Source organism: Lutra lutra, chromosome 13 (genome assembly GCF_902655055.1).
Source record: "Lutra lutra chromosome 13, mLutLut1.2, whole genome shotgun sequence".
Classification (NCBI taxonomy): Eukaryota; Metazoa; Chordata; class Mammalia; order Carnivora; family Mustelidae; genus Lutra; species Lutra lutra.
The window spans coordinates 7,064,198-7,090,210 of NC_062290.1; the positions used below are offsets into that span (position 1 = coordinate 7,064,198).

Consider the following 26,013-nt stretch of genomic DNA (forward strand, 5'->3'; position numbering starts at 1 on the left):
GAGGGTTCTGCCCCTTAACGCCCCTCTCCCCCCAGTCTCAGATTTCTGTGCTTTCATGGCTTGCTCTTACTTCTACCCTCTGGAGATGTCAGTAGCCAACACACAGATGTCCATCATGCATGAGCCAGTCATCAGATTTCCTGAGGAGAATCCCGGGGAGCTGCCCCCCAGCCCGGGCCGTCTGCTAGCGAGACAGCAACCGTGAGGAGTGGGGGGCCTTCCCAGTGGGTCCTGGCTCCTGTAGTTCTTAGGATTTAGCGTTGTCCTGCCTGCAGTCCCTATAGCGGGCAAGTCAGCTCACAGACAGTGGTGGCATTTTCCCACCTCGGGATGGCATGGGAAGTTTGACAGCCCAGTGCAAACTGACCGCACCAGGGAACAAAAGGTTTCAGCTGCTAGCAGGCCCCCAAGAACAACAGGCTTTGGAAAGGCCTTGTCCTACCAAACAGTCAAATCATCTTTCAAGCTGAAGGAATCTCAGAGCACTGATATTTAAATGGCATGAGGTGGCCCTTACAAGCTCAGCTTCTTCCTCTGAGTTCCTCTGTTTACTTACAGGGATTGCGCAAGGGTGCTTTCCAGAAGTGTCTTATGGGTTACAAACACGACTGATGTCATTTCTGGGGGTTTATGCTAAATGTTTAAAGGTTATTTTTTTTTTAAAGGCAAATTGTAGAGACAATAAACAAACCCGTCCCACAGGAAATGTAGTCACTTCAGCAGAGGTGAAGTTGTGAAATAATAAAGTAGTTAAGTCTAGAAATTGTATTGCTTAGAATTTAAGCGTGTGTCACAATTTCCCCTTGAAATCTCAGGAAGAAAAATAAGATTGGTTGTAAATCAGAGCATAATAGTCTTCACTGAGAAAGCTGTGACATTCTCACAAGGAGAATGAGCCAAGGAGCACATTTCAGTGTCATTCCCTTGTTAGCAGCAGCCGTCCTAATCAGGACCAATTTTCGTTATCAGCCATGATGTTATTAATGTGTATATAGTACTAGGGATTGATGATTAGATGCACAGAAATTCTTAATTACTCTTATATACTTAATTACTACAAAATTACCACAAGAGCAGTTTTACATAACTAGTACTTGATGAATTCTGACAGTGTGCTAATTCTATTAAACAAAAGTTAAATTTAGGTGTGTATAGGGGGTGTAGTTGGTGTCACAGCGTGCTGGGCTCTGTGGGAGGGGTGTGAGCTGGTCATCGTCATCGGAAGAGCTGTTTAAACGATTGGTTATGGAAAGGACTGAAGTGTGAATAATCCACACATGTAATTAAGTATCTACTCACACACACACACACACACACACACACACACACACTAAAACCCATATAGCCTTAAGGATATTAAGATGACTGGATCAACTAACCATCCTTAAACTGTAAGTTCCTCGGGACAGGAACTGTATGCTCCTGCAGTGTTTTTCCTGTAGTAAGTGCTTAATAAAAGTTTATTGAATAAACATGAATGAATAAAAGGATGGGGGTTGGGGAGGAGGAAGGAGAGATTTTTGCTTATGGCCTCTTAGGCTGATCGGTAGAGCCAGCCCTTGGCAGAACCGTGATTAAGTGTCAAGTTTCCCGGGTCCCTCTGTTCTCTGGGCACTTGCTCCATCTGCCTGGGACCTGTCCTTAGAGGAAGGAGGATGATCTGATGAGCCCCTTACACAGTAAGGGAAATTTAGTGCAGCAAGTACTCCTTCCCTTGACTCCTTGCCCACCTGGGGCTGAGTGTCCAACAGTGAAACACGTAGCGGTGGCAGCGAGGGGAGGAGGTGTTTGACGCATCCCCATAGATGAAAGTTCCTTGTTTCTGAACACTTTCAAAGCATTGTTTTGTTTTCAAAGCGTCACAGCCACTAGTTTACGTACCCCTAAATTGGTCATATTATCTCAGAAGAGATTACCAGAAGAGGAAATTGTGACTTGCCCAGCTGATACAGGGAGAGAAATAATGAACTATAGAAAAAAAAGAAGAAGAAGAAGAAGAAGAAAGAAAGAAAAAGCAGGGGTGCCTGAGTAGCTCTCAGTGACACGTCTAACTCTTGATTTGGATCGTGATCCCAGGGTCGTGAGATCGAGCTCCATATCCGGCTCCATGCTGGCCACGGGCCTGTTTCAGATTCTTTCTCTCTCCCCCACTGCCCCCCCACAAAAGAAAGAAGAAAAAAAGTAGATAAAAAGAATTTAGAGTGAGGCAGATCTGAATTGGAATCCTATCGACAAGTCATGCGGTGCCCCGAATCGCAGTTTCCTGGCTCTTACTCGGGAGACAGTAACACCTGTCTTTCAGAGTTGATATAAGAACGAGAGAAAATACATAGCCTGTAGTAGATGCTCAGTAAATTAGACCTGGTTGTTGATGTTGTTATTTTTTCTTCCATGTTCCAGATGCTGGGTGCTCTGGATACACCCACTGGTGTTGTTAGATCCTCAAAATAACATTAGTAACATTACCAGCATACCCGGCCTCCAGGCAGGGCTGCGACATGAAGCACCCTGCCCCAGGTCACACACCTAGCAAATGTCTGAGTTGGTTTGAGGAACAGTCTGACCCCAGTCCCACACTCATTCTCCTTCATGATGGTGCCTATAGACCCAGGACCATGTAAGTGTTTAGTTGCTTGGGAATTCTGTTTGTGAGATGTGGAAGTGTGGAACTATTTTTATTTTTATTTTTTTTAAGATTTTATCTATTTAGTTGACAGATAGGGATCACAAGTAGGCAGAGAGGCAGGCAGAGATAGAGGAGGAAGCAGGCTCTCCACAGAGCAGAGAGCCCAATGAGGGACTCGATCCCAGGATGCTGGATTAATGACCTGAGCCGAAGGCAGAGCCTTTAACCCACTGAGCCACCCAGGTGCCCCGGAAGTGTGGAACTATTAATGATGAGGTCCCTTCCGGGGCTAATATTCTGCAGGTGGTATAGGGACTGTGGTCCGTGAGACTGTGGTTTCCCACTGACCACTCAATCTCATGTCTTCTGCGTCAGGCAGGGTGGTGAATGCCTGCAGTGCCCTTTCTCAGTGATCACATGACAACACTATCAAGAAGGCATCGTTTCCTCCCTTGGTATGGATAAGGAAGCTGAATTACTGAAACATTCAGAAACTTACCCTAGATTTCTTACGCTCCAAACGGTGGTGGAGTTGGAAAGCACACGCAGGACCATCTGACAAGAGTCTCTGCTCTCAACCACTGGATATGCCTTGCTAGGGAAGGGGGCGCTCTCTCTCTCTCATTGTCCCCAGTGAGATTGCCCCACTACAGTGTGTGTGTGTGTGTGTGTGTGTGTGTGTGTGTCATTGCTTCACGTGCGGCATGTTTGCCTCTCAAACGCACGCATGTGAGAGTAACTGTTGGAAGTCAGATTACTATCAAATCTGGGCTATTGGACTCGTGGCACAGTCTTTACAACACAGTTTGAAAATTCTCACTGATTTTTTTAAATTAGAAAAGGAAAATTTACCTGTTCTTTTTTTTTTTTTTAATGCTTAGTGTACTTAGGCTTATAAAGAATTTAAGTTGTTTTCAGCACTGATGAAAGGTAATGACTATTAAGACTATTAATAACTTAAAAAAAAGATTTTATTTATTTATTTGAATGAGAGAGAGAGAGAAAGAGAGAGCACAAAGGGAGCAGGAGAGGGAGAAGCAGGCTCCCCTACAAGCAAAGAGCCCAATGCGGGGCTCAATCCGAGGGACCTGGGATTGTGACCTGAGCTAAAGGCAGATGCTCAACCAACTGAGCCACCCAGGTGCCCCAAGACCATTAGTGACTTTTTAGATGTTTATAGAAATTAAATGTATGTTGTGTGTGTGTGTGTGTGTGTGTGTGTGCGCTTACATATACTTACATGTATAACATATATACACACATGCCCTGTTGTAAAAATGGGCTCATATTCTGCATTTTATTTTATGACTTACCTTTTTTTTTTAAAATTTATATAGGCTTCTGCTTTCTAGGTAAAGGTCTATAGATCAACTTCTTTTTAAAAAAAAGATGTATAGTACCTCCAGGAACATGTCATTTTTTAAAAGCATCCCGCTGCTGATAGACACTTCTTTGATTTTATTAATAATGCTATATTAAATCTCTTTATACACACATGAGGGCTTACACGAACACCCTCACACACATCTGTATCTCTTTGCGTACTTTCTTCAGGAATTATCTGGAAGAAAAATTGCCGGATTATTGGATATGCATATTTTAAAGTTGGGTAGGTCTGCCATCGATCCCTTAGGAAGACTGTGCCAGTGTGGACTCGGCAACAGAGCGGAGTGCCCATGACCCCGCCCTAGGCATGGTCAATCATTTTAGTCCCGCCGCCGTGTGCAGCAAGGTTGTTTCACATCTTCCTTCGGTTAGTAATGTCATTCAGCCTCTTTCCATATTTGTATCGAGCTCTAAAGGTAGTTTGGTATTAACACGGATGGAGTGCTGCACCCGCTGCTTGGGTGGGTATCATACTTACTGAGCAGTTTGCTATTAGCTCTTTCCCCGCCAAGCTGTGTTGCTTGTAGCGTGACACTTTGTTTTCCTAATTGGAACCCAAAAATGTATCGAAGAGAAGGGAAATACCCAGAAAATTTCTGTTTCATTGACTATTGTGACTTCTCTGTCAGCTAACTTAAAAACATTTATAGAAAAGTGGTTGATGAACATTATTACAGATTTAGTGCTTTTTCATTCTTTTGGGGGAATTAATGACATTTTTTTTTTCCAGAAGCAAATGTTCAGTCTTCTATCTGAAACTCATGAAGTTTAGCCTCTAATGAATGGAGCTCTTCAAATCAAGTTAAATATTTTCTTGTAAGTCTATCTTACAGGCTGCTTAGTTGGACTCTTCAGGGCTGAACATATTAATGGCAATCTGTGTCTTACGATTCTTGTATTTTTAGTTGGAATTGTCCTTGTAGTTGTGACTAGCAGTTGATGGCTTAGAAGAAAAAATGTGAATAGCTATGGGTGGCGTTTCCTTAAAATAAAGCGGGGGGGACCCAACATCAGGAACATACGGGTGATCGGTAATGAGGCCACTGTGTTAGCAAAACAAAACAACAACAACGAAACAACAGAACTGCCTTGATCTGCGTTCATTCAGATCCTCTGGGCTCAGACCATGTTGCGAAACAAACCTAGTTCCTTAGAATTTCTAGTTGGTTAACTTACAGTGTGAGTGCCCTTTCTGATTATAGAAAATGTCCTTCACCAGCCAGATTGTTCTGACTAAACTCTCCATTTCGTTCTCTTCCGAGGTCTTTAAGAACTAGATCTTATAAGATGAGGCCATGAAGTAAAAACATTCAGGCATTTTTCTAGATCGTTGAAGTGTAACAACCACCCCTTCCCCCACTATATTCCCCCACCAAACCCCGTCTCATATCACACATCCCAAAGCACAACCTCTTCTTCAAGTTCTTAAATTTTCTCATCATTATGGCAAAACGATTCCAGAGATCTGAATTAGCTGTGTACTTACCCGGGGTCTTTTGTACCTGTCGATCTGGGCTGGTGCAGCGTTTTTATCACTACCGGTGAGGTCAATGAGAGTACCTACATTTATATTGCAATGTAGGTTTTATAAATTACTCCTATGTATACAAGTTTTATCAGTACCTGTTAACTATAATGGAACTGATCAGCAAGATATTATTGGATGAATATCTGAATTCTCATCATAACTTTGTGAAGAGAGTTGGAAATATATTTCTGCCCTGATTTAGAGATGGAACTCAGAGTAATTGATCAAGTTCCTTGACCTTGGAATGGTTTCCTAAAAGAGCTCAGGGCGTTCTGTGACTGGGTCAAGTTACCTAATTTCTCTGCCTGCTCTTTTTCCCATTCAGGTTCAGTAGCCTCTCTGGCACCCAACAGAAAAGGGTGGCTTGGAGCAGCAAAACTCTCCAGGTCACCTGGACCAGGCTGATCATATCTTGATCATCTTTGTTTCCTCCTGCATTAAAAAAAAAAAAAAAAATTCCACGTTAGAACAGGAAGTCACGCCGATAGGCTATGGTATAGAAGGCTCATAGATCAGAATCTTTGAGCTTAGTTGCAGTTCCTCTCCCCATCAGCATTTTCACCAAAGGCTTTAGCTATGGGTGTCACTCCCTCATTCATTTATTCACTCTCCAGTGCGTGGCTCCTGTTACATGCGAGGTTCTGTTTGCGGTGCGAAGGCTCTACCAGGACAGGGAACAGACACAAATCCTGCCTATCCTGGGCTTATATGTAAGCAGTGATTTTTGGCAAGCAAGACCTTAGAACTCAACCGTGAGAGAATAGTCCTCACGGTCCATGTGTAGATGGGGAATCATCCCATCTATTTATTCTCTGTAGCACCTGGCAAATTTTTAGATGCTTAATACATTCTTAAAATTTAGGACGTAAGTGTACAGCAGGATGAGATGAATCAGGAAAGGAAGGACCCTGCAGACTATATACACCGATCAGAGCACCCTCAAGTGGCGAAAAGGGAGCCCCATCTCACACTGGTGCCATTGGCTTGAGTGTATCTCCTGAACCTTGGCCTCATGGTAAAGTTCCTGTTGTGTACAATTAGGCCTCCCCCAAATCTACTGTCTAGAATGTTAAGTTGAGATGAAATCTGGGCTTGCAGGAAAACAGTAGAGAAATATATGTCATTGGGTTTGAGATGGCACAGTGGATGTTCCATTTACAGAACCTTAAGAATGTCACTGGATTCCAGGATCTGTGTCACCCCCTTCCATCTGACTGCCGGGAACTTGCCCACTCTTAGATTTGAGTGCTGGAAAATTGTATAATCACAGACTTGGCTTCGAACAAGCCGGAAGTCACCTAGTTAGTGGACCAGATATATTTGGGGATCTGGTTACAGCTGGACAACAGAAGTCTGGGTCACAAGATCACTATGAGACCCACAGTATGACCAAGCCTTCTGAGTCACGCAAATGAGGCCCCATGATTTCACCTTGACCAAGAACTTAAATGGGCAGGAAAAGCACTGGGGTGGGGAAGGAGGCCAGTTTAATCCATATCTGCTGAGAATATAAAGTCACTTGAGGATAGTCATGATTTCTTTATCCCTGCAATCCTCAGAGTCCAGCAGAAAGGCCGGGGAGCAGCAGAAGAGAAGAGAGACCCATCAGAAGCACTCTCTTCCTCCATTTCAAATGAAATCAGACCTATTGTGTATTTTCCTGTTGGTCCTTCATTTGGAAAACTTCCCAAAGATTAAAAATGCTCTGAAGATGTCCTTAGAACCTCTCAGTCTTTAGTGTAAGAAATACCTTGTTCAACATGAAGATTTCCAGGCCGTTTACCCAGACATTCTGATTTGCTGAGTCTGCCCAGAGCCGAGCTGGAGCTGATGCTGTAGCTCCCACTCTCAGAGCCACTGGCCTAGACCCCAGGTGTAGGACTCAGTGCGCCCTTGCCATGCTGCTCCAATCAGAGAGAATCCAAAGGAAGCAATTGGCCAGTGGTGGAGAAAGTAAATACTTTCCAGCTTCCTTCTTCCTTTACTTCCTGAGGAAGTTCTGTAAATATAGGACAACCTGAAAACTATCAAGACCAGAATGGCTCTCCTAGATCCCAGTGGGGGTGCTGCAGCCCTTCTTTTCATCTCTGTCTGGGCTCCTCTTCCCTGCCAGACCTGTCTTACAGCAGAGCTTGCTTGGAAGGCCAAGGGCACCCAGAATTAAATCTTCATTCTTTGTCCTTCATTCCTTGCTCTGCTCCAGGCCCAAATAGCCCCGAGTGAGTTGGTGTGAGCTTTGTGGGGCAGAGAGCCATCCTCATCCGGGGCAGGCACAGCTCTGGACTCAGGGAAGGTAGGAGGATGAGTAGCACCAGGCTTGTAATCAGGCAGCAGGGGCTGGAGTCTGCCGTGGGTTTTACCATTTGCCAAGTATTTGCACAGTTACTGTTCCATGTGATCCCACTCAGTAGGCGGAGCCTGCTCAGAGAGAAATTCCCAGCTCCTTCTTAAGAACCCCAAGCAGTGGCCACATCAGTATGATGTCACCTCGCACAACCGTCAGACCCAGAATGGCCAGATCCTGAACCCTCTGTTCTGGGCCTCGTATATGTCCAGGATGTTTGAGTCACAGGCGGGTGTTGGGGTGAGCCACGGGGCTGTGAACCCCATCCGTTCACTCCCTCTGCTGCTTTCCCTTCCCACTGTGAAGATTATGCTGCCCCGTGAGTATAATCATCCCCCTTTTAGATGTGGGGACTCAGAGGCTCAGAGAGGCTGTGTTTTCCTCAAGGCCACACAGCCGGTAGGCGGCAAAGCCAGGCTTTCTGACCCATTTCAGGCTCTTTGGGTCTTCTGGTCTTGAGTGTCTTTATTTTATATCATTTCCAAGTGTTTCATTATCACCGTCAGGATTCACTGAACCATTTTACTGTAAGTGCCGATACCCACACGTGGCAATTCCTAAGACACATTGCAGTCAGTTTACTTTGGCAGCTCGTCGCTTTGAGAATCTGGAAGCCATAGGCCACCACAGGGCCAGGGTTTGGGTGGGTTGAGGGTATTTAAATGAAAATGGATTACATCTCTGAACCAGGAGTGTTTCACGCCTGCCCTCCCTCTCGCTCTGCTGTGCCGCGTTTCCCTTTTGTCCGTGTCAGTAGCAGGCCCTGCCCCCTCCCAGCCCCTCGTGGGACCCTTTGCAGACATGCTGGCAGACCCTCTCCCTCTCCCCCAGCCCGGCCCTGGAAACAACGGCAAGGGCAAGAGTGTGGCTCATGGTACCAAACGCCTCAGCAGCTCGTGCAGCCCGCCGAGGGGCACAAGGGGAGGAGAGCACTGAGTGTCGCTCGCGTCTCACTGTGGCCCGCCACCCGGCCGCAGATGCTCCAGATGGAAACGGCGCCCTTCTTGGATCCAGGTGGGCTCGTGCTGCAGCCCCCCTGCCCGAGGGCAAGGGGACCAGGCAGTTGCTCCGGTGGTCGATTTCTGAACCACCGTCACCGGTCTCCTTCAAGAGGAATGGGTCCACATGGAACTGTAAGGGTTATTATTTCCATTATTTTCCTCTTTCTCAGTACAGTAGATGCTTAAATGTCAGTCGTAAATAGCTCGAGCGCTGTGCAAGCTGGTTCAGTTCTCAGCCCAGAGAAAAATCTGTCTTCCTCACACAGTCTGTGAGCCGTCCCTGCAGCTTCCCCATTTATAGACTCTGTATCAAAATGAAGAGTCCGTGTCTCCACGGCCTCTAGGGAGGAGACTGAGCAGAGTTCTTGCTAGATGAAGACCTGGAGGGTGTTGTTGGCCATGACCAGGAGCCAAACAAGGACAAGCGAATTGTGGAGATTGCACTTTTAAAAGCAGTATCATGTTGTACTTGAGGGTGGTGGGTTATGAGAGGAAAACATTGCTGAGGAATTGCGTGCACATTATACAGAATCTAGAAATACTTCTGAGCTCATTTCGTGGCCATAATAATTGTTCTATTTACGCAGGGCCTCCTACCTGCCACGGAATACAATATATGCTTTTTAAACACGTGCATGGATAGTGCTTTCCACAACCCTATGAAATAGGTGTTATTTTAAAAGATAATGAGACTCAAGCAGGAAAATAATTTGTCCAAACTGGATAAATTAACACCATTGCTTAATGGGTCATCCAGGATTCAAACCCAGATCCAAGTTGTTTGTGCAAGGGACAGAAATAAAATAGTGGCTAAATCAGAAAACTGGCCAAAGCAAATGTCTAAAATTCTTCTGTTTCTACTTTTGAGGGTTTTTAGAATTTTTTAGCAGTTAGGTGATTTTATTGATTTCTATTCATTAAGTCAATGCTTTTCTCCCTAATGAAAGTGCTAGTACATTATGAAATATTGGTCCAATGTCAGTAAATTGCCTTTGATCTTGGCAGTAAGGGACCTCAACAGAAATGGAAAACTCTGTTTAAAATGATTTGGTCCATGAGCTCAAGCCCTAGGACTCTGTATGAACTCTGTCACCAAACAGACCAGGGTTTGAGTCCTAGCTCTGACCCTGGGTAGCTCTGAGGATTTGGGTAAGTGATTTTAACTTCTCTGCTTCTTTGTCTATAAACTGGGAACAACACTGCTTACCTCAAAAGTTGTTGTAAGGATGAAGATTTTCTGTATGAAACACATAGGATGGTGCCTGACTTGGACCAAATATTAGTCCCTTTCCTTCCTTCTGACAGAATTCCCAGAGCAGTTAGCATAACACCAACCAGAGTGTTCCACAAAAATCTCCAAGCAAAGGGACTGTGAAGGAGAATGCCCTGAACCAGCAGGAACTTATGTAGTGGGCTATTTTAGTTCTTCTGTCCATTTGTTTTAAGATAAAGGCTAGGTCCTTGAATAATTTCGAAAATCTGACGTTTGGCAATATTAAAACAGTTGTGCGAGTTTTCCACTTTCCTTTTTATGGTGTCATCTATGCCCAGTGCGGGTTGCAGAGGCAGGGAGCGGGGCCGATCTCTGCTTCCATCTCTCGTCTCTGCAATGGGAGTAGTGTTTGAGTCGCCTTCTTGCAAGGCAGGACTCTACAGAGGCCCCTAAGAAGAAATCCTGCAAGTTTTCTCATACGAAGGCATCATGTGGATAGTCAGCGTGTGCTTCACCGGGCCCACCTCTGAGTAAGGCTGGAGTGCGTGAAGTCTGCCCTGAAGTCAAGTGCCAAAGACCACATGCTGGTGTCCTTCGGGGGCGTTAGCAGAGGCTGACCTGTGTCTTCCTCTCTTCCCTAGTGGCCTTGTGCAGGGCTTACAGAAGGTATTCATGGGGGCAGCTCCAGGATCCCCAGAGAGTAGGAGGGAATCGGTGCAAAGAGCCATAAGAGTGTTGGAGAAGGAGAAAATAGGGGAGCGGTGTCGTGTGTCTACTCTGTCTGTCCCTGGGCTCTCTGAATGGGTTGCCCCCTGCCCTGTTCATCACCTAGGTTCACCCATGCCCCTGCTTGTGCAGCAATTATAGGACAGAGGCAAAAAAACAAAAAACAAAAAACAACAACAAAAAAAACCAACAACAAAAAAAAAGCCCCAACCCTCTACATTTCCTAAAGTAACCCACAAAATTATAGTCTCTGCGGAAAAATAGAGTCATAAAGCTCATAAATATATATCCTTCCTTCCACTTGGCTAGCAAACAACTGTACCACCGAAAAGCTGGGCACAGCCAGTTCTTCCTGCGCCTCTGATATCTGCGTGTCCCCCCCACCCCCGGGCACCAGGGGATCAGAGCGGTTGGTGGGAAAAGACTCTGTCAGGGCTGGTCCTCAGCAGAGCTGCGGGGCGGATGCCCCCCAGTTGTACCCGCCACCACGAGCCGGGGCCAACAAAAGGAACTGCTGTCAGCACCCAAACTGCTCTCTCATCTGTTGCCTTTACCTCCTCCTGCCTTGAATGTGTGCTGCAGCAGAGTCGGACTCGATAGGTCCCTGAAAGAAAGTGTCCTTTATGTGTCATATAGGGTATAAAACTGTATTCCCAGGTTTCTCATGTACATGTTTCTCTTTCTTTCTCACTAAAATATCAACTCCAGGGTAGCCTGGGTGGCTCAGTCAGTTAAGCATCGGCTGACTTTGGCTCAGGTCATGATTCCAGGGTCCTGGGATCGAGTCCTGCATCAGGCTCTCTGCTCAGTGGGGAGTCTGCTTCTCCCTCCTCTGCCTGCCGCTCCCCCTGCTTGTGCGCTCTCTCTCTCTTTCTCTCTCCCTGACAAATAAATAAAATATTTCAAACAAAAAAAAAAATAAAAAATAAAACATCAGCTCCAAGAAGGCACTCAGTGTGTCTTATCCACCGTGTGTCTCCAGCACTTGAGTCCTTAGTAGATAGTCATTGAGTGAATAAAAGTATAGAATTGGAAATGCCTGTGCTCATAGAAGAAAAGGAAAAAGGAGCATTTGGAGAGCACGAGCTGTGCGCCAGGCGTATGCTCTGCACTTCCCGTAGGTCTTCTCTGTCAGTCCTCTTGAACCTGCGCCCTTAACTACTTTCATCTGCTGATCAAGCAGATACTGTGAGCCCCTCACTTTACAAAAATACAGCAATGGGGCAAGAACGCACAGTAATCCAAGTTCCTTCTGGAAGGTCAAGGAAGCAGCTGGCTCCTGAGGCCTGGCCAGGGCTAACCTTGGCCTTGCTTGGCCTGACTGCTGAAAGGCTCTCCCCAGGTCACACAGAAGTGGAAGGGTTTTCCCATCCGAAGGGATCAAGGAGGCTTGGGAAGTGATGGCCTTTGGCATGGTTTTTGAGAAGACTCACAAAGGACTCTGCCAAGCCTTCTCAGGCCACGCCTGGTTGGGGAAGTAGTTCTGGGGGAGCACACTGTTGCCTGTGAAGGGCTCCCCTGCGGGCTGCCTGCCTCTCTAAGCTGTCATCGTGGTCCGGGCAGAGCTCACCACAGACACAGGTCAGTCTTTGATTCTGCCACACTGTCCATCCAGCGCTTTTCCTGGTGCCCAGAGCTCCATGGTGGTTCCCAGCCTGTTAAAGGAAAATGAGAATTCCGTTTTGCAAAGCCGTCTACTACCTCAGCAGACCCAGGGAGCACACAGCCCCCGACGCAATGCCTTGACAAGGTGTAGGCTTCTTCCAATCCATGGGGACAAACAGTTGGGTCGAGCCTTGGTGTTGGACTTGACTCCATCATCATGTGGTAGGGCCGCTGGAGACAGGACTGGGCTTGTCCCCCTCCCAGGACCCCAGCAAGCTAGGCCCACAGCCCACAGAAAGTGTGCGACTTGTTTCCTTTTCCTTCTCCTGCTTCCAGAAGGGAACATGGCTCACTCCTTCAGGAGCGCTGAAATGCTCCCAGTGGTCACTCATCAGCCCTCTGGAGGGTTGCAAGCTGGGTGACTGTTGTTTGCTTGCTGATGTAGATATATTCTGGTGTTCTCCACCAAGATTGGAGTGGTAAATTTTTAAGGAAAAGATAAATGTAATCAAGAGTCTAATATATTTTCTATCTTGGAGGCCGTGAGTCTAAGAATCATTGTCTGCTTTTATTTAAGCCCTTCATGGTGGGTCATGTGTTTTTCCTTCAGGAATTTAGCCAGAAATATTTCTGAAACAAGGTCTGCTAACACTGGGAAGGCGGACGGCCCGAGAGCCCACTGTCCAGGACAGGAGCCACGAGCCCCACGTGGCTACTTAAGTTATAATTAAAATGAATTTAACTGAAAGAACCCATCCCTCCGCTGCACCAGCTGCACCGCGAGGGCTCAGACACACACGCAGCTCCTATACCGACAGCAAGACAGACAGACAGAGACAGCGAGCGTCTCCTTCATCGAAGAGAGTTCTGTGGGGCGGTGCCGCCCTAGAGAACACGCTTCTGCTACCACAGTCAAGTTCCTTTCTCCTCGGATGTCCCCCACCCCCTTCCACTTTGGGGAGGGGACCCACACCAGCTTGGGGGGGAGCCCAGCAGCAGGAGTGACTGTGGACTCCTAATCAAACCCGTGGTCACAGAGGATCAGTGACCCCAGGGGACAAAACAGGAAGGTTTCTTTAAGAATGAAGGTCAGTGACGCGTGAAGCGCACAGACAATATTACAGGGGAAAACAGAAGACCTGGCAATACATAGAACATTCCAGTTCTGTGTAGATGGATCTGGCCCTATCCGAATGTGGAGATAAAAAAAGTTTTCCCTTCTTTGTTTATACTATTCTACATGTTGTAGAATAGTATGTTCTGGGTGGTACAATTAATTCCAAACTTTTTTTTTTAATATACATATAATTAAAACAGGTGTGGTTTTAGAAGGGAAAAAAAAAAATTCCCAAAATTGACAAGAGGAGGAATGACCCTGCAGTCTGGGTAGACCCAGTGTATCTGTAGATTCTTCCCTCCCCCACCCCTGCCATTTTTGGAGGCAGAAGAATGTGTTAAATGGGGGAAGGGTGATTTTATAATGGAAGGTGACAGCCAACAGAATTATTGCCCACGTGGAGGTCTGTGTGTGTCCTTACGCTGTTGTAACTGTGTGCTCTTGCTCCAACTGCATTGCCAGTCCTCGAGGACAAGGTATTATCTTGTTTCTTGGTTTCCCCAACAGCACCTTGGTCAGCCCCTGATCATCATCAACGGACGGACGGACTGACTGACAGATTAGCTGACCTTGCCATCACTCTTACGTGTTATGCCCACAAAATGTGCTAACATCTTGCCTCATTTTGCTTTTGGTCGAGAGGTAGAGTTCCATCCAAATTCACTACACAAAATCCAACAGCTGGAATACAGGAGCCATTCATCAGAAAATGGGTTAAGCTTTCTGGGGAGTTGTGTGTGTGGCAAGACCCTAATGGAATTTTTAAAATTTTTCTTAGTTTTATGGAAATTGCACTGGGAAGAGGGTCTGTTAAAGCCCTTTGATTTGACCACAGCCATTCACACCAGTGCAGTTGGCATCTCCAGTGCCTGGCTTCTGGGAGGGAGGGATTTAATAAAGAGGATTTTCTTTCCCTGAGTTGGCTGTGAGAGTGATCCAACACACGTTCGGGCCCTTTCTGGTTTCAGCTGTTTCTCGTGTCAGCCAACACACCCACAGGCAAGAATTACAGTCCACTCTGCCTCCTCACACTGATCCAGGCGGCCGGGGAAGTCTAGGGGATGGCACCTGGTGTGTTTCTCCACATGACAGACCTTCTGTACGCACACATCACAACACTCAGATGGAGGTTGAAGCCAGGTAACATTCCTGCCCTCTTAGAAGCAGAAGAGAAGAAAGAGAAATGGTTTTCACAAAAAGCTAAAGAAGGTTTCTATGCATGTACCTGACATACCTGAATGATTAATGTCCCTATTTGGGGAGTTGTGGGAGTTCAGTGAGAAGTGGCTTCTCTTCTTGGAAGGGTTAACAGCACACTGAGGAACGCTGTCGGCGAATTGATGGGTGACGAACCTGAGCTGAGCCAGCAGAGTGATAGAAATAGCAAATGTCTCTTCTCCTCAGTCAGGACACATTATGTTCTAATAAACCAACTATGGTGGTTCATGGTCATGTTTTCCTCCTGGTGTTTGTGCCTGGCCACCAGGTACCCAAAATCAAGATCAGTCCAGGGAACCTCCCACAACACGAAACCACCCATCCCAGGTTCCTTCAAACCACTCAGAATTGTTGCTGTACGAGGTAAGTGAAGAAACCAAGATATGCATCAATTAGTGCAGGATCTAGGAACCAATAGGGGCAAGATACATACAGCTCAGGTCCCCACAGGGACAAGAATGTTCCAGAGAATTTTGCCTGGGAAGTGGGTGTGTGCCTCATGCCTGCTGTTATGTCCATTCTCACATTGGGTTGTGAGGGAAGGACTTACTTATTGCCCTTTTGAAAATTTTATTTCTCTTAATAACTAGAGGTTTTTTAGTTTTTGAGGACAGGTTGTTATAAAAATGTCACTTTAATTTTATTTATTTAACAAACACATGTATTAAAATAGATTAAGTATTAACTATATAACTATATTATCAAATTATATTCTAAAATATGTAAATATTAACTCACTTAATCTTCATAATAACTCCATGAAGTATAGGTACTACTTTTAGCCCCATTTCACCTATTAGAAAATAGACACCAAGAGGCTAATTAATTCAGTAAGGTTACACAGTGGGTAAGTGATTAAGCTGGGACTTGAACTTAGGAAGTCTGGCTCCAGCATGATCTTCACCTCTATTCAAACTCAGAAAAATATAAAACCAAAAAAACCGGCCTAAAGACAACCATAGAAAGGTTGCCTTGCCAGGGTGCCTGGGCAGCTCAATTGGTCTGGCATCCGACTCTTGGTTTCGGCTCAGGTGGTGATCTCAGGGTCTTGAGATCAAGCCCCACACGATCTCCATGCTGGGAGCCTGCTTAAGATTCTCTCTCTCCCACCCCTTCTGTCCCTCCGTACTCTCTCTCTCCCTCTCCCACTTCCTACCACTCCTGTGTTTTTTTCTCTTTCTCCCCTTCTCTAAAAAAAGAAAGTTTACCTTGCCATCTATGCTAGGCATGGACTTGCCCATGTCTGTACCCAGTCTCCATATTCAGTTTTGCATATTTTTGTTTTCTTCTGAACCTTATATAATGGTCTTTCCATGTGGTTAAAAACTCCTTGTAGATGTTTTAGTGCCTACTTAATATTCCCATCATGTAAATGTACTACTCTGCTGAACCATTCCTTTATGGTTGCCCATTTGGCTCTTTGGTTTTCTGTTCTAACAACTAGCACAGTCATGACCATGTCGATGCAGAATTTTTTCTGTTCTTTGGAATAGACCCTGAGAATACCTCCTCAGAAGTAAAATCCCCAGGTTCAGGTGTATGAATGTGAACACTTTTCAGGCTCTAGATACAGGTGTCCAGTGGTTTTCCAAGAAGCTTGCCTCTCACAGTGTCTGCAACAGTGGACAGAAGTGACTTTGTCATTCTCACACCAGCACCGAGAATGATTTTTTGAAATCTTTGCTAATGTGATAGGTGGAATGTGGTATTGTATTATTGTCTTGATTGTATTTCTTTGTTGGCTACAGGCTCGAGTTGGTCCATATTGGTTGATCAGTTATCTGTGTCTTCAGGTGGTCTGGTTGGGTCCTTTTTCCATCTGTCTTTCAAGATCACACAGAAGCCTTTGGGGATCCAACAGAAAAGGGCCAATGGTTTCCCATTCTTTCTTCTCTTGCCTTGACATGGTATTCTCCCAAGTATTTTTCTAGTCTATACTGCTATACATGCTTTTAATCTTCCCCCCAAACCTTATGTGCACTTTTCTCCAGATTCTTTATAAAGTATTCTACAGTCTGCTTTGAAAGGATATTATTTCATTTTCTGCAAGAGTGCCCCATGCATAATTCCTCATGGGTCCCTCTGTCTTGGATCATAATCTCCTAGAGAGCCAGAGTGTCTCCTTTGGAGCAGTTACTGCACACATGCTTTGGTAATGTCCCCAGCAGCCACAGAACAGGCTTCCTGGCCAAGGGTGATGTGAACGTTTATACAGGCCATCTTGAGAACACTGGCCAGAAATGAGAAAGGTGATGAGCATAGTAGGCTGGATATGTCCGTGTGCCCTGGTTATACTTCAAGAGAGCTAAAAAGAACCCAGATAACACCTTCCCTACCTACTGATCGCTAAGAAGAAGGTGCAGTTCTAGTGGAAGAAGGCACATAGGACTAGGGAGCCACAGTCCATGAATTAGTCCTATGTTCTCCATCATTATGAACCATCAATATGAACCATGGGTCACATTCTCTACTAATCCCTCCGGTTTTTTTTTCTACCGGAGAAGTGATATCAGTAATAACTGATGCTTTGAAGAATCTTAAAATGTTATATATGGTCTCTCTTATCCCTTAATCTTCACAGTAGCCAGTGAAACAGACCGTCACGCTTTGCAGTTGAGCAAACAGACATGGTGAGCTGCAGCTCTCCCTTCAATAAAGTATCAAGTGAAGATTTCATTATTAGATTTGTAAAAGCATATTATACTCTAGGAAAACAATCCATTGACTTAAATGTGTCATGAGACCAGGAAGAAGGAAAAGGTAAAGTATCTTGGGAGGTGTAGAGGGCTTATGGAAAAGGACCACAAAAGCCCCCCCGGAAACCTCTGTCACATAAGAAAAAATATTGAAAGAGATCAATGAAACAAAATCAGCAGAACGTTAATGATTATTTTCAGATATTAAGCAGTCTTTCCTCATATTTCTTCATTACATGACATCCTCACCTCCAGTTGTCCCGATTACTACAAAGATCAGCAATAATAATAGAGCACATCCCATTCTATGGGACTTTATGTACCTATTCAAAACAATCAGAAGGATATAAATGTGTATGAAATTATCTGTTAGAATAAGTTCTAGACAGATGGATAGATAGATCCATGTTGCTTTTTTTTAGATAGATCTATGTTGCTTTTAGATGCTATGTTGCTCTTTTTTTTTTTTTTCCAGGTGGGCCTTGTTAAGAGCATATATCAGGTTTTACCAAATGTGAAAAGCAGAACAGAATATAAAGGAAGTTAAGATAGACCTCAAAACCTGGTGGGAGGGATGGGGCAAGCATGTTCTCTGCAGGTCGGGCTTGCAGTGGACAGGACTCTTGAGAGAATGTGGGGGAGGTCAGAAGCCCTTCAGCTGCCCTTCCTGGAGCGGGAGATAAAAATGTCAGAGGTTGGGGCGCCTGGGTGGCTCAGTGGGTTAAGCCGCTGCCTTCGGCTCAGGTCATGATCCCAGGTCCTGGGTTCGAGCCCCACATCGGGCTTTCTGCTCGGCAGGAAGCCTGCTTCCTCCTCTCTCTCTCTGCCTGCCTCTCTGCCTACTTGTGATTTCTCTCTGTCAAATAAATAAATAATATCTTTAAAAAAAAAAAAAAAAGTCAGAGGCCAACAAGCTTTGCCTGCCCCTGAAGGTAGAAGAGCTTCTGCTCAAATAGTGCATTTCAGATGCTCGCCGCAAAGATTTCACAGGTGGGCTTAAGAGGGGAAGGTGTCTTGTCACCTGAAGCCGGGCTGAGTGGGGGGGTCTGGCGACCTCCGGGCGATACTGGGGGCTGAGGCTCTGCGGGAACTCACGGCCGTGCTTGCATTGCAGGATTTTACGGGCAGCTGCAGACATCCTGCCCCCCCCAGTACCCCGACTCCCAGAGAACCGTGCTGCCCAGCAGCCCCTGCGGTGGGGCGCCTTCCTTCGAGGACTGCCTGGCCCCCACGCCCATGGGGCAGGCTGGCTTTGATGTGTTCCACAGAGCCTTCTCCGCTCACTCGGGCATTGCAGGTGGGTTGCTGTCTGAGACTAGAAACTCCGCCAGACTCGCAGGTGAGACGGGTGGGTTTGCCGTGTCCGGCCTGGAAATGGCTCAACCCGGCACAGGACCGCATCCCGTCCTCTTGACTCTACCCCTGAAATGTCTCTCCTCTTCGGGTTCCTCTCCAGCGCCACACCCACCGCCCAGGCGCGGGGGGCCATAATGTCTCCCCCAGACCGTGGCAACAGCCAAAGCCTTCCAGCAAGTTCCCCGAGACAGCTCTGTCTACCGTCCTGCCCCCCTTGGACCACGACGAGCACGGCCTCCCAAAAGTGAACCATAAATTAAGCCCCCTTCCTCCTTGAACACTTTAGATTGGTCTCCAGCTGCCTAAGCACTAAAGGCTGTGCTGGGCGCGGCGTTCACAGCCCCCAGGAGAGAGGCCTGACCCCACAGGCCCGCCCTCACACGTCTGCTACACGTGCTGCCCCTGACCTTGCCCGGGCCTCTCCCTCCCCGTCTTTGCACTGTTTCCTCCTTTTAGAATGTTCTTTCCCTACCTCTCCATCTGTGAAAATCCCATCTTTCTTTATGACTCAACTTCAATATCATCTCCTTTTTGAGGCCCTCCTCGCCCTTGCCTAGAACGCTTTAGTTCTGCTCAGCCTGTATTTTGTGCCAAGACTCATTCTGGGCCTCCGCCGGCAAGGCCGCCTCCCTCCCTGCGGCGGTCCCTGCGACGCGAGCGCGCATGCGCAGCGTGCGCACGCAGTGGGCGTGGCCGGGCGGGACACTGAACTTCCTGTTCCTTCTCTTCTAGTGTATGACCTGCCCTCGGCGTCCTCGAGCCTCTTCGGAGAGTCCCTTCGCAGCGGGCCTGAAGACGCCACGTTCCTGCAGATCAGCGCCGTGGACCGCTGTCCTAGCCAGCTCTCCTCTGTCTATACTGAAGGCTAAACGCTCCCCTGGCCTCCGCTCCCGCTGGCATCCAGAACCTTTGTGTCGCTTGCCACCTTTTACTTTCCCGTTCTCGTAGACTGCGTGAAAAGGATGTCCTCCTCCTCGCGGAGGCTGCAGACTCACAGATGTGTCTCTGGAAGGCAGGGCTGGTCGGAGCCGGGCGTTGCCGGAACGTCTGCCGCTGCTGCTCCTCCTCTCTGGGCTTGCTGGTGACCAGCAGGACTGTCTTCTCAAAGGGAATTTAGAGTCACTCTCCCAGATACCTGTGACTTCCGGCTGTCAGCTCTCAGAGGACACCAGTGAAATGATGCGTGTGTGCAGATACAGTCTGGGGACCACCCTTGCACAGACTCCAGATGGGGAAGGACAAGCCCAATTGCCAGAAGCACAGTGAACTGCCTCCCCCACGGCTCACCATCCCTGCTGGCTCCTGCAAAACCAGGCAACGAGGGAAACCTGCCGCCAAAGCACAGCGTGGGCTCAGCTCCTGGAGCAGCCCCGGTTCCTGGCCCCGGCCCCAGCCTGGCAGCCCCAGGAGCGGCTGCCTCTCTCCTCTCACCATGCCCGTGCTAACCAACTGCTTTGCAATATTTCTCCAAAAGCAAAATAAGAAGGTTCTGTGAAGCACAGTCCTTTGAAAGGCACTACAACCTTTTTATACTCCAGCAACTTATCTTCCTTCTTTTATTTTTAAAGACTTGTTATTTACGTCTACTTTTAAAGGAAAAAAATATATAGTGGTCTGTTCTTTGGATGCAAAGAATTCTTGTAATCACCCCAGTCACGTCCATTTTGCCACCGCTGTAGCTCGTCCTGGCCCCGGCTCACCGTGCCTGTGAGCCCCCCCGGGACAGTAGTTTCATATTTCACAAAAGCCACCTGAGGGAAACGGGGTGAGCCCAGCCCCCTCCCTGGGCTGTAGCAGAAAGGGACTCCACCTCGAAGACCTCATTCCCTGGAAAAGATCGCTCGACTGGTTGTCCCATCGCCTCCGCTCGGCGCTGTGCTGTGCCGAGTCGTCCTCTGTAGGAGATGTGAGAGCAGGGGCCCCTGAGCTGAGATCTTGGGTTCTCTCAGAAAACCAAACTAGAGGTGCCCGATGTCCAGTGATTGTGCACAGCTTCTGCTCACCTCCTTTCGGATACCTGCTCATCCGTCTGTCTGTCTCTCCCCCGCACTGTCCTCTCCTCCTCATTATTCTCACCTCCTGCTCGTCTGCCTTCAGTCATGCCCACCCGCCCTCGCCTGATCAGCCCTCGCAAGGTCGGCCCTGAGGCAGGTAGAGGGAAAGTTCAGGGAAGGTAAGCAGACGTTAACTTTTTTCCTGAAACTCTCATTCCAGGGCCTGGAATGTTCACAGAGCTCTTGGTCGTTTGATAGCAACCCTGAGTAGGAAGCCACTTTCTGGGATGTGATTACAAAGGTGTTAAAGAGATCTAAAGTCTGACACGTAGGCCCTAAAAAGTAGCCAAACCCCAAAGACACGGGGTAAAGCCTGATATTCCAGGACTGTCACATTTCATTTTCTTTCCTCTCGTAAAGTCAAACAGGGCTCTTTGCCCCACTGAGATCATTACAGTCTCCAGGGAGAGTTCACCGGCGCGGTGTCACACTTGGGATCTGGGGACCATTTGTCTCCTGACAGGCAAGTCGTTGCAGTCGGGCTGCACGGCTGGACCTGATCCCCACGTGCCACAGAGTGAGGGGACTAACGAGCCACGCATGGGGGCCGCTTTTCCAGGTCCCGCGGTCAGTCCACTCCGTCGGACTCGTGAGCTCTGATCTGAGAAAGGCCACCGTGCAGGCGTCCTGAGCTCATAGGAGGGAGGTCACTCGCTTTACAAAACTCTGCTCCGCTTTGTGAGAGAAGGCTCCCCAGGCTTCCCAGTCTGCGGGTGGGCTGCCAGCGTCCTTGCAGACTCGGTGGGTTCTGCCCCTTGGTCTAAACCAGGACACGGGCGTGCTAATGTTGCCGTCCCTCGTGTGTCCTAGGTGCCCCCAGAAAAGGGAGGCGAGTTCCTGTAGCCTTAGACAACGTGCCGGGCCTTAAATAGGGAAGCCTCTCTGAGGAGCTCAGAGCGTACTTCCTATTTTGTGTGACGAGGAGGAAAAAGATGAAAAGCCAGGGGTTACTGCAGTGGCGGGAGCCCTGCCTTATGGCTTTGTATCGCGTGAAGTGGACAGAGGGATGGAGGACAAAGCCAGAAGCCGAGCCTCAGGCATTCTGGATGTCACTTCCTCTCTGGCTGGAGGAGATGTTCTGCCCCAGTGTCTGTCTGACCCTGGCCTCGCGGCAGCCCCGCCCCTCTCTTCCCTCACTGCTGCTTTTGGGGCGTTGGGTGGGGGGAGCTGCACCTGCAGGGCCTCCTTCCTCAGCAGGAATGGAGACCAGCCCCGGGGGGCACTGGTGTGAGCAGAGGGAGTGCGCGGGAAGCAGGGCCCAGTGCAGCCTGCAAGCTCGTGTCCCCTCACGTGGCTGTCAGTGTTTCCTGGTGGCTGTGGCTCTGAGCTCAGCTCTCAGGGCCTGACACAGTCAGGTTCCTTGGAGACGGTGCGGGCCGTCCTTCGCTTCCAGAATCTCACCTGACCTTCCGATGTGTCCCTTGCTGGCTTTCACATGGCACAGGGTTCAGAGATGCGTTCATCATCGTGTGTGCAGCAGCGAAAGTAGAAGCTTCAAAAAATTAATTCCCTTCCATTTCCTGGCCCTTTTCTACTTGATATACAACCAGCCATTTTCAAAAACATCTGAGCAGAGATTGTCATTCCCCCTTTTTGAAAAAAACAAAACAACAACAACAACAACAAAAAAAAACTGGTGCTTGTGAAAATACACACAGCCCAAAGCCAATTATCCTATTACAGTAAAAAAAAAAAAAAAAAAAAAATCAGTCTGCTGAGAGACATTTCATTTGAGGCATCCTCTTAATTCCCTAAAGGGACCACTTCAAAATGTCAGCTGTGATTTAGCCACCCATCAGCTGCTAAACATTATTAAGGATTGTACTGGTCCTGTGGGGTGTCTCCCTTCACTAAAGCCCATCTCCCCCAGGTTGCATAGGTGATTCAAAAGCAGACAGAAGGCCTTCAGAGGACCCACTGATAGAACAGAGCATTGGTGGTGTTGTGTTGTTTCTAAATTCCCCGCTGTCAGGCACGTTACTGGGTTAGAGCAGAGGTAAAGGGCCAGCTCCCCCGCCCAAGAACCTTGATCCTCAAGTCGCCCTGAAGTATCGGGAATAGTGACTGTAAATGTCCAGTTTAATTTTTTGGTATTCTATTTGACTGTTTGTGATCTGTTCTAGCAGCATTTTGGAATGGCACTTTTTGTTGGTAGTGCGGGATTTCTGCGGTTACTTTTTTTCTTTTTCTTTCGTTCTTTCTTTTTTTTTCTTGCAATGGATAAAGCAAAAGAAAAAAACAAAGCACCAAAAACCAGTCATTGGAGAAATGGCGAATGTAAAAAAGACGAGATTTATTGTGTACAGACAGAAGACCATCCTGTGTAATGTTGCTGACATAAAGCACTTTGGGGGGGAAAAGTGGAAATCTGGTTTCCATAAATCACACAGACCCTTGTACATGGCTATACACTCACGTAGAGAAATGAACTGCATATATCATACTGGATATGGGGCCGATTTTTCTTTCGGGGCACATCTGGTGCTTGTTGTCATAAATCTTTTAAAGAATTAGGTACACTTTTTTTCTATTAATATGTATAGTTTTGTGATTTGTCACAGTTATGTTTCGTATAATCATAAGTTATTTTGTCTTGTTTCATGAAGTCCTTTTTTTTTTTTTTTTAATGTCAAAAGTAAAATGAAGGGATTGTGCCCTTGGTACAGAATAAAACTGGAACTGGAGAAAACCGCCCACCTGCCTGAAATGCTCCTTCAGCCTGGCCTCCTGAAACACAATGGGAACACCCTGGGGGGTTTGTTTGTTTGTTTGTTTGTTTGATTATTGTGTTTTGTTTTACCATAAGCCTCCTTCCTGTTGGGATGGTAATTATAATGAAAAGCAGATTGGGGGGGTGGGGGAGAGCACGTCCAGGGCCAGCTTTAAAATGCCGCATTGCTTTGGGCCAGAACTGCCGGCTGGATTTAATTATAGATATGAGGACAAAATGGCAGTAAAAATGAATGTGTCCCCGAATCCTTTACATGTTGGGAGTGTCCATAAATAAAACATGAAGTTTTATTTCATCAGACTTAATTAAAGCTTTTATACATGTTTTATTGGTTATTCTATTAATCCGCTTCACAAACTGGATAAATGTGTGCTAGGGTTTGGGGTTTATTCGTGCCTTCTCCGTGCCATGCTACATCGTGCCTCAGAAATGTCGCTGAGTGCTGGGTCCCTCAGGTGAGGGCATTACGGCCCGCTGGCTAACAGGATTAGGCCTTCTCAGCCTTGTTTTCCCAAAACCCTGCAGAAAAAGACACAAACGTCTGCTTCCTGGGAGCTGATAACATGATCTTTGAAGTCCTTTGATTGCCTGAAGGAGAAAAGGGGCAGTTGCCCCCTCCGTGCACTCTGCAGGCTCTGGAAGGCCTCCTGACCCACCGGCTGCCATGAGCCTCCTTCCTCAGCTCCCATCACCGGAGCCAGCGCCATCAGGTGGGGGAGAGGGTGGTCAGGGCATCCTCACACCTGGCGGACCCGCAGCCAAGCCCACGAGCCTAGAAAAGATCACGTTCTCCCAAGGATCGTTCTGGGGATATTGACGGTCTTTTCCTACATTTTTAAGACCTAAGTTACGAAGCAGTAGAGATGATGGGTCTCTCTCACCTTGTCTGGCCCTTCAAGGAAGGGGGGTTGAAGGCAGCAGATCCCTGTGGTTCAGAGTTTGAAGATAGAAAGAGAGCTGACTGACAGACTCAGGGAGCTTCTCTGCTCCTTCAACAAGGAGGCAGCCGGTGGGAGTGCGATCCGGCCCAGCGTCTTAGGAAAACAGTTTGGCATTAACTGGTAGAATTGAAGACACACGTTGTCCACAATCCACCAATTCCACTCCTCGCCCTCTCCAGAGAGACTCCTGCGTAAGTCGACGACGGTTCAGACGCAAGGTGTTCGCGGCATGGTTCGTCTCAACTGGCCCCAAACCGGAAACACCCCACCTGTCCACCAGCGACAGTAAAACGAAGAGGTGGACTTCGCTAAAGCCATAGAGCAACAGGCCAGGCAGCAAAGGCGGTTACACACACCCTCCGAGCTGAGTCTCACGGACTAGGCTAAGAGGAAGAAGCAAGACACAGAAGCGAACGCACAGTGTTCTATGTGTATGTGGTTCGTTCGAGAGCAAGCGTGACTCGTTGACGGAGCTTAGGTGGTAGAAGTATCACAAACAACAAGGAACACGTTATCACAAAGGTCCAGGTACCGATTAACTGCGGTCAGGAGGAAAGGACACACGAGGCCTTCTGCGGAGCTGACCAGCACTGTTTTATTTGTTGACCCACTTGTTAGGTTAAAAAGGTATCTGCTTTTATCATTAACTGTGCGTGTATGTGTGTGTGTGTGTGTGTGTGTGTTTATATATATTTATATTTTTATTTAATTTATTTATTGCTAGCTTTTAGTGCAAATACCAGTGAGAGCCAGGCCTTCCATCCCCTACTCCAGGGGGCTGCACACTTTTTCTACAAACGGCCAGATAGGATCTGCTTTAGGCTTTGCGGGCCGTATGGTCTCAGTCTCAGCCGCTCTGTCCTGTCGCTCGAAAGCAGCCACAGACGACACGCAAACGAATGGGTGTGGCTGTGCTCTCATAAAACCGTGTTTGTGGGCACAAGTTTGAATTTCACACAACTTTCAGATGTCATGAAATATTTATCTTCTTTTGATTTATTTCAGCTATTTAAAACTGTAAAAATCAAAAACATTCTTAATTCCCAGGCTGTGCAGAAACCGGGAAGGCAGCAGGCAAGATTAGTCCCATGGGCCGTAATTTGCTGTCCCTCTCGGACAGGGGCATGTCTTCCAGCACTTTCCATAAACACCCACGCAAAGAAAACCGCAATTCAGACCCTCTGCCGATCCTTGCATTATGCCGGCTCCTGTTCCTAGAGGAAATTCATGAGCTCTATTGATGAAGCTTTTCTTTGTTTAGATTCTGGGTCCTGCTCCCTGGGATACAGATGAAGGCTCAGAGCCTGGAGTGCCATTCGACTTTATCTCTGGATTTGAAGTTTTTAATAAAAGGAACTGGGCATACAGACGTCTGTGGGAATTGGAAAATGAGCGCCATTCTTTCCAAGCTAACCAAATATTTGCTGGCTCTTGGCAGTCCTAGCCAACTTTTTCCTCTGCAATGGTGAGA

The 26,013-nt window shown here is 47.3% G+C and overlaps 1 protein-coding gene across 1 annotated transcript in view; it reads left to right on the forward strand.

The window, feature by feature from the left end:
• The window catches only part of GLIS3 (GLIS family zinc finger 3), a 544,101-nt gene extending 520,604 nt beyond the window's left edge, over positions 1-23,497 (forward strand). Inside the window, exons 12-13 of the mRNA XM_047700417.1 lie at positions 18,575-18,757; positions 19,549-23,497. Of these exons, the coding sequence (XP_047556373.1) occupies positions 18,575-18,757; positions 19,549-19,685 (320 nt within the window). The 3' untranslated portion in view covers positions 19,686-23,497. The remainder of the gene's footprint in view (positions 1-18,574; positions 18,758-19,548) is intronic.
• The last annotated feature ends 2,516 nt before the right edge of the window (positions 23,498-26,013 follow it).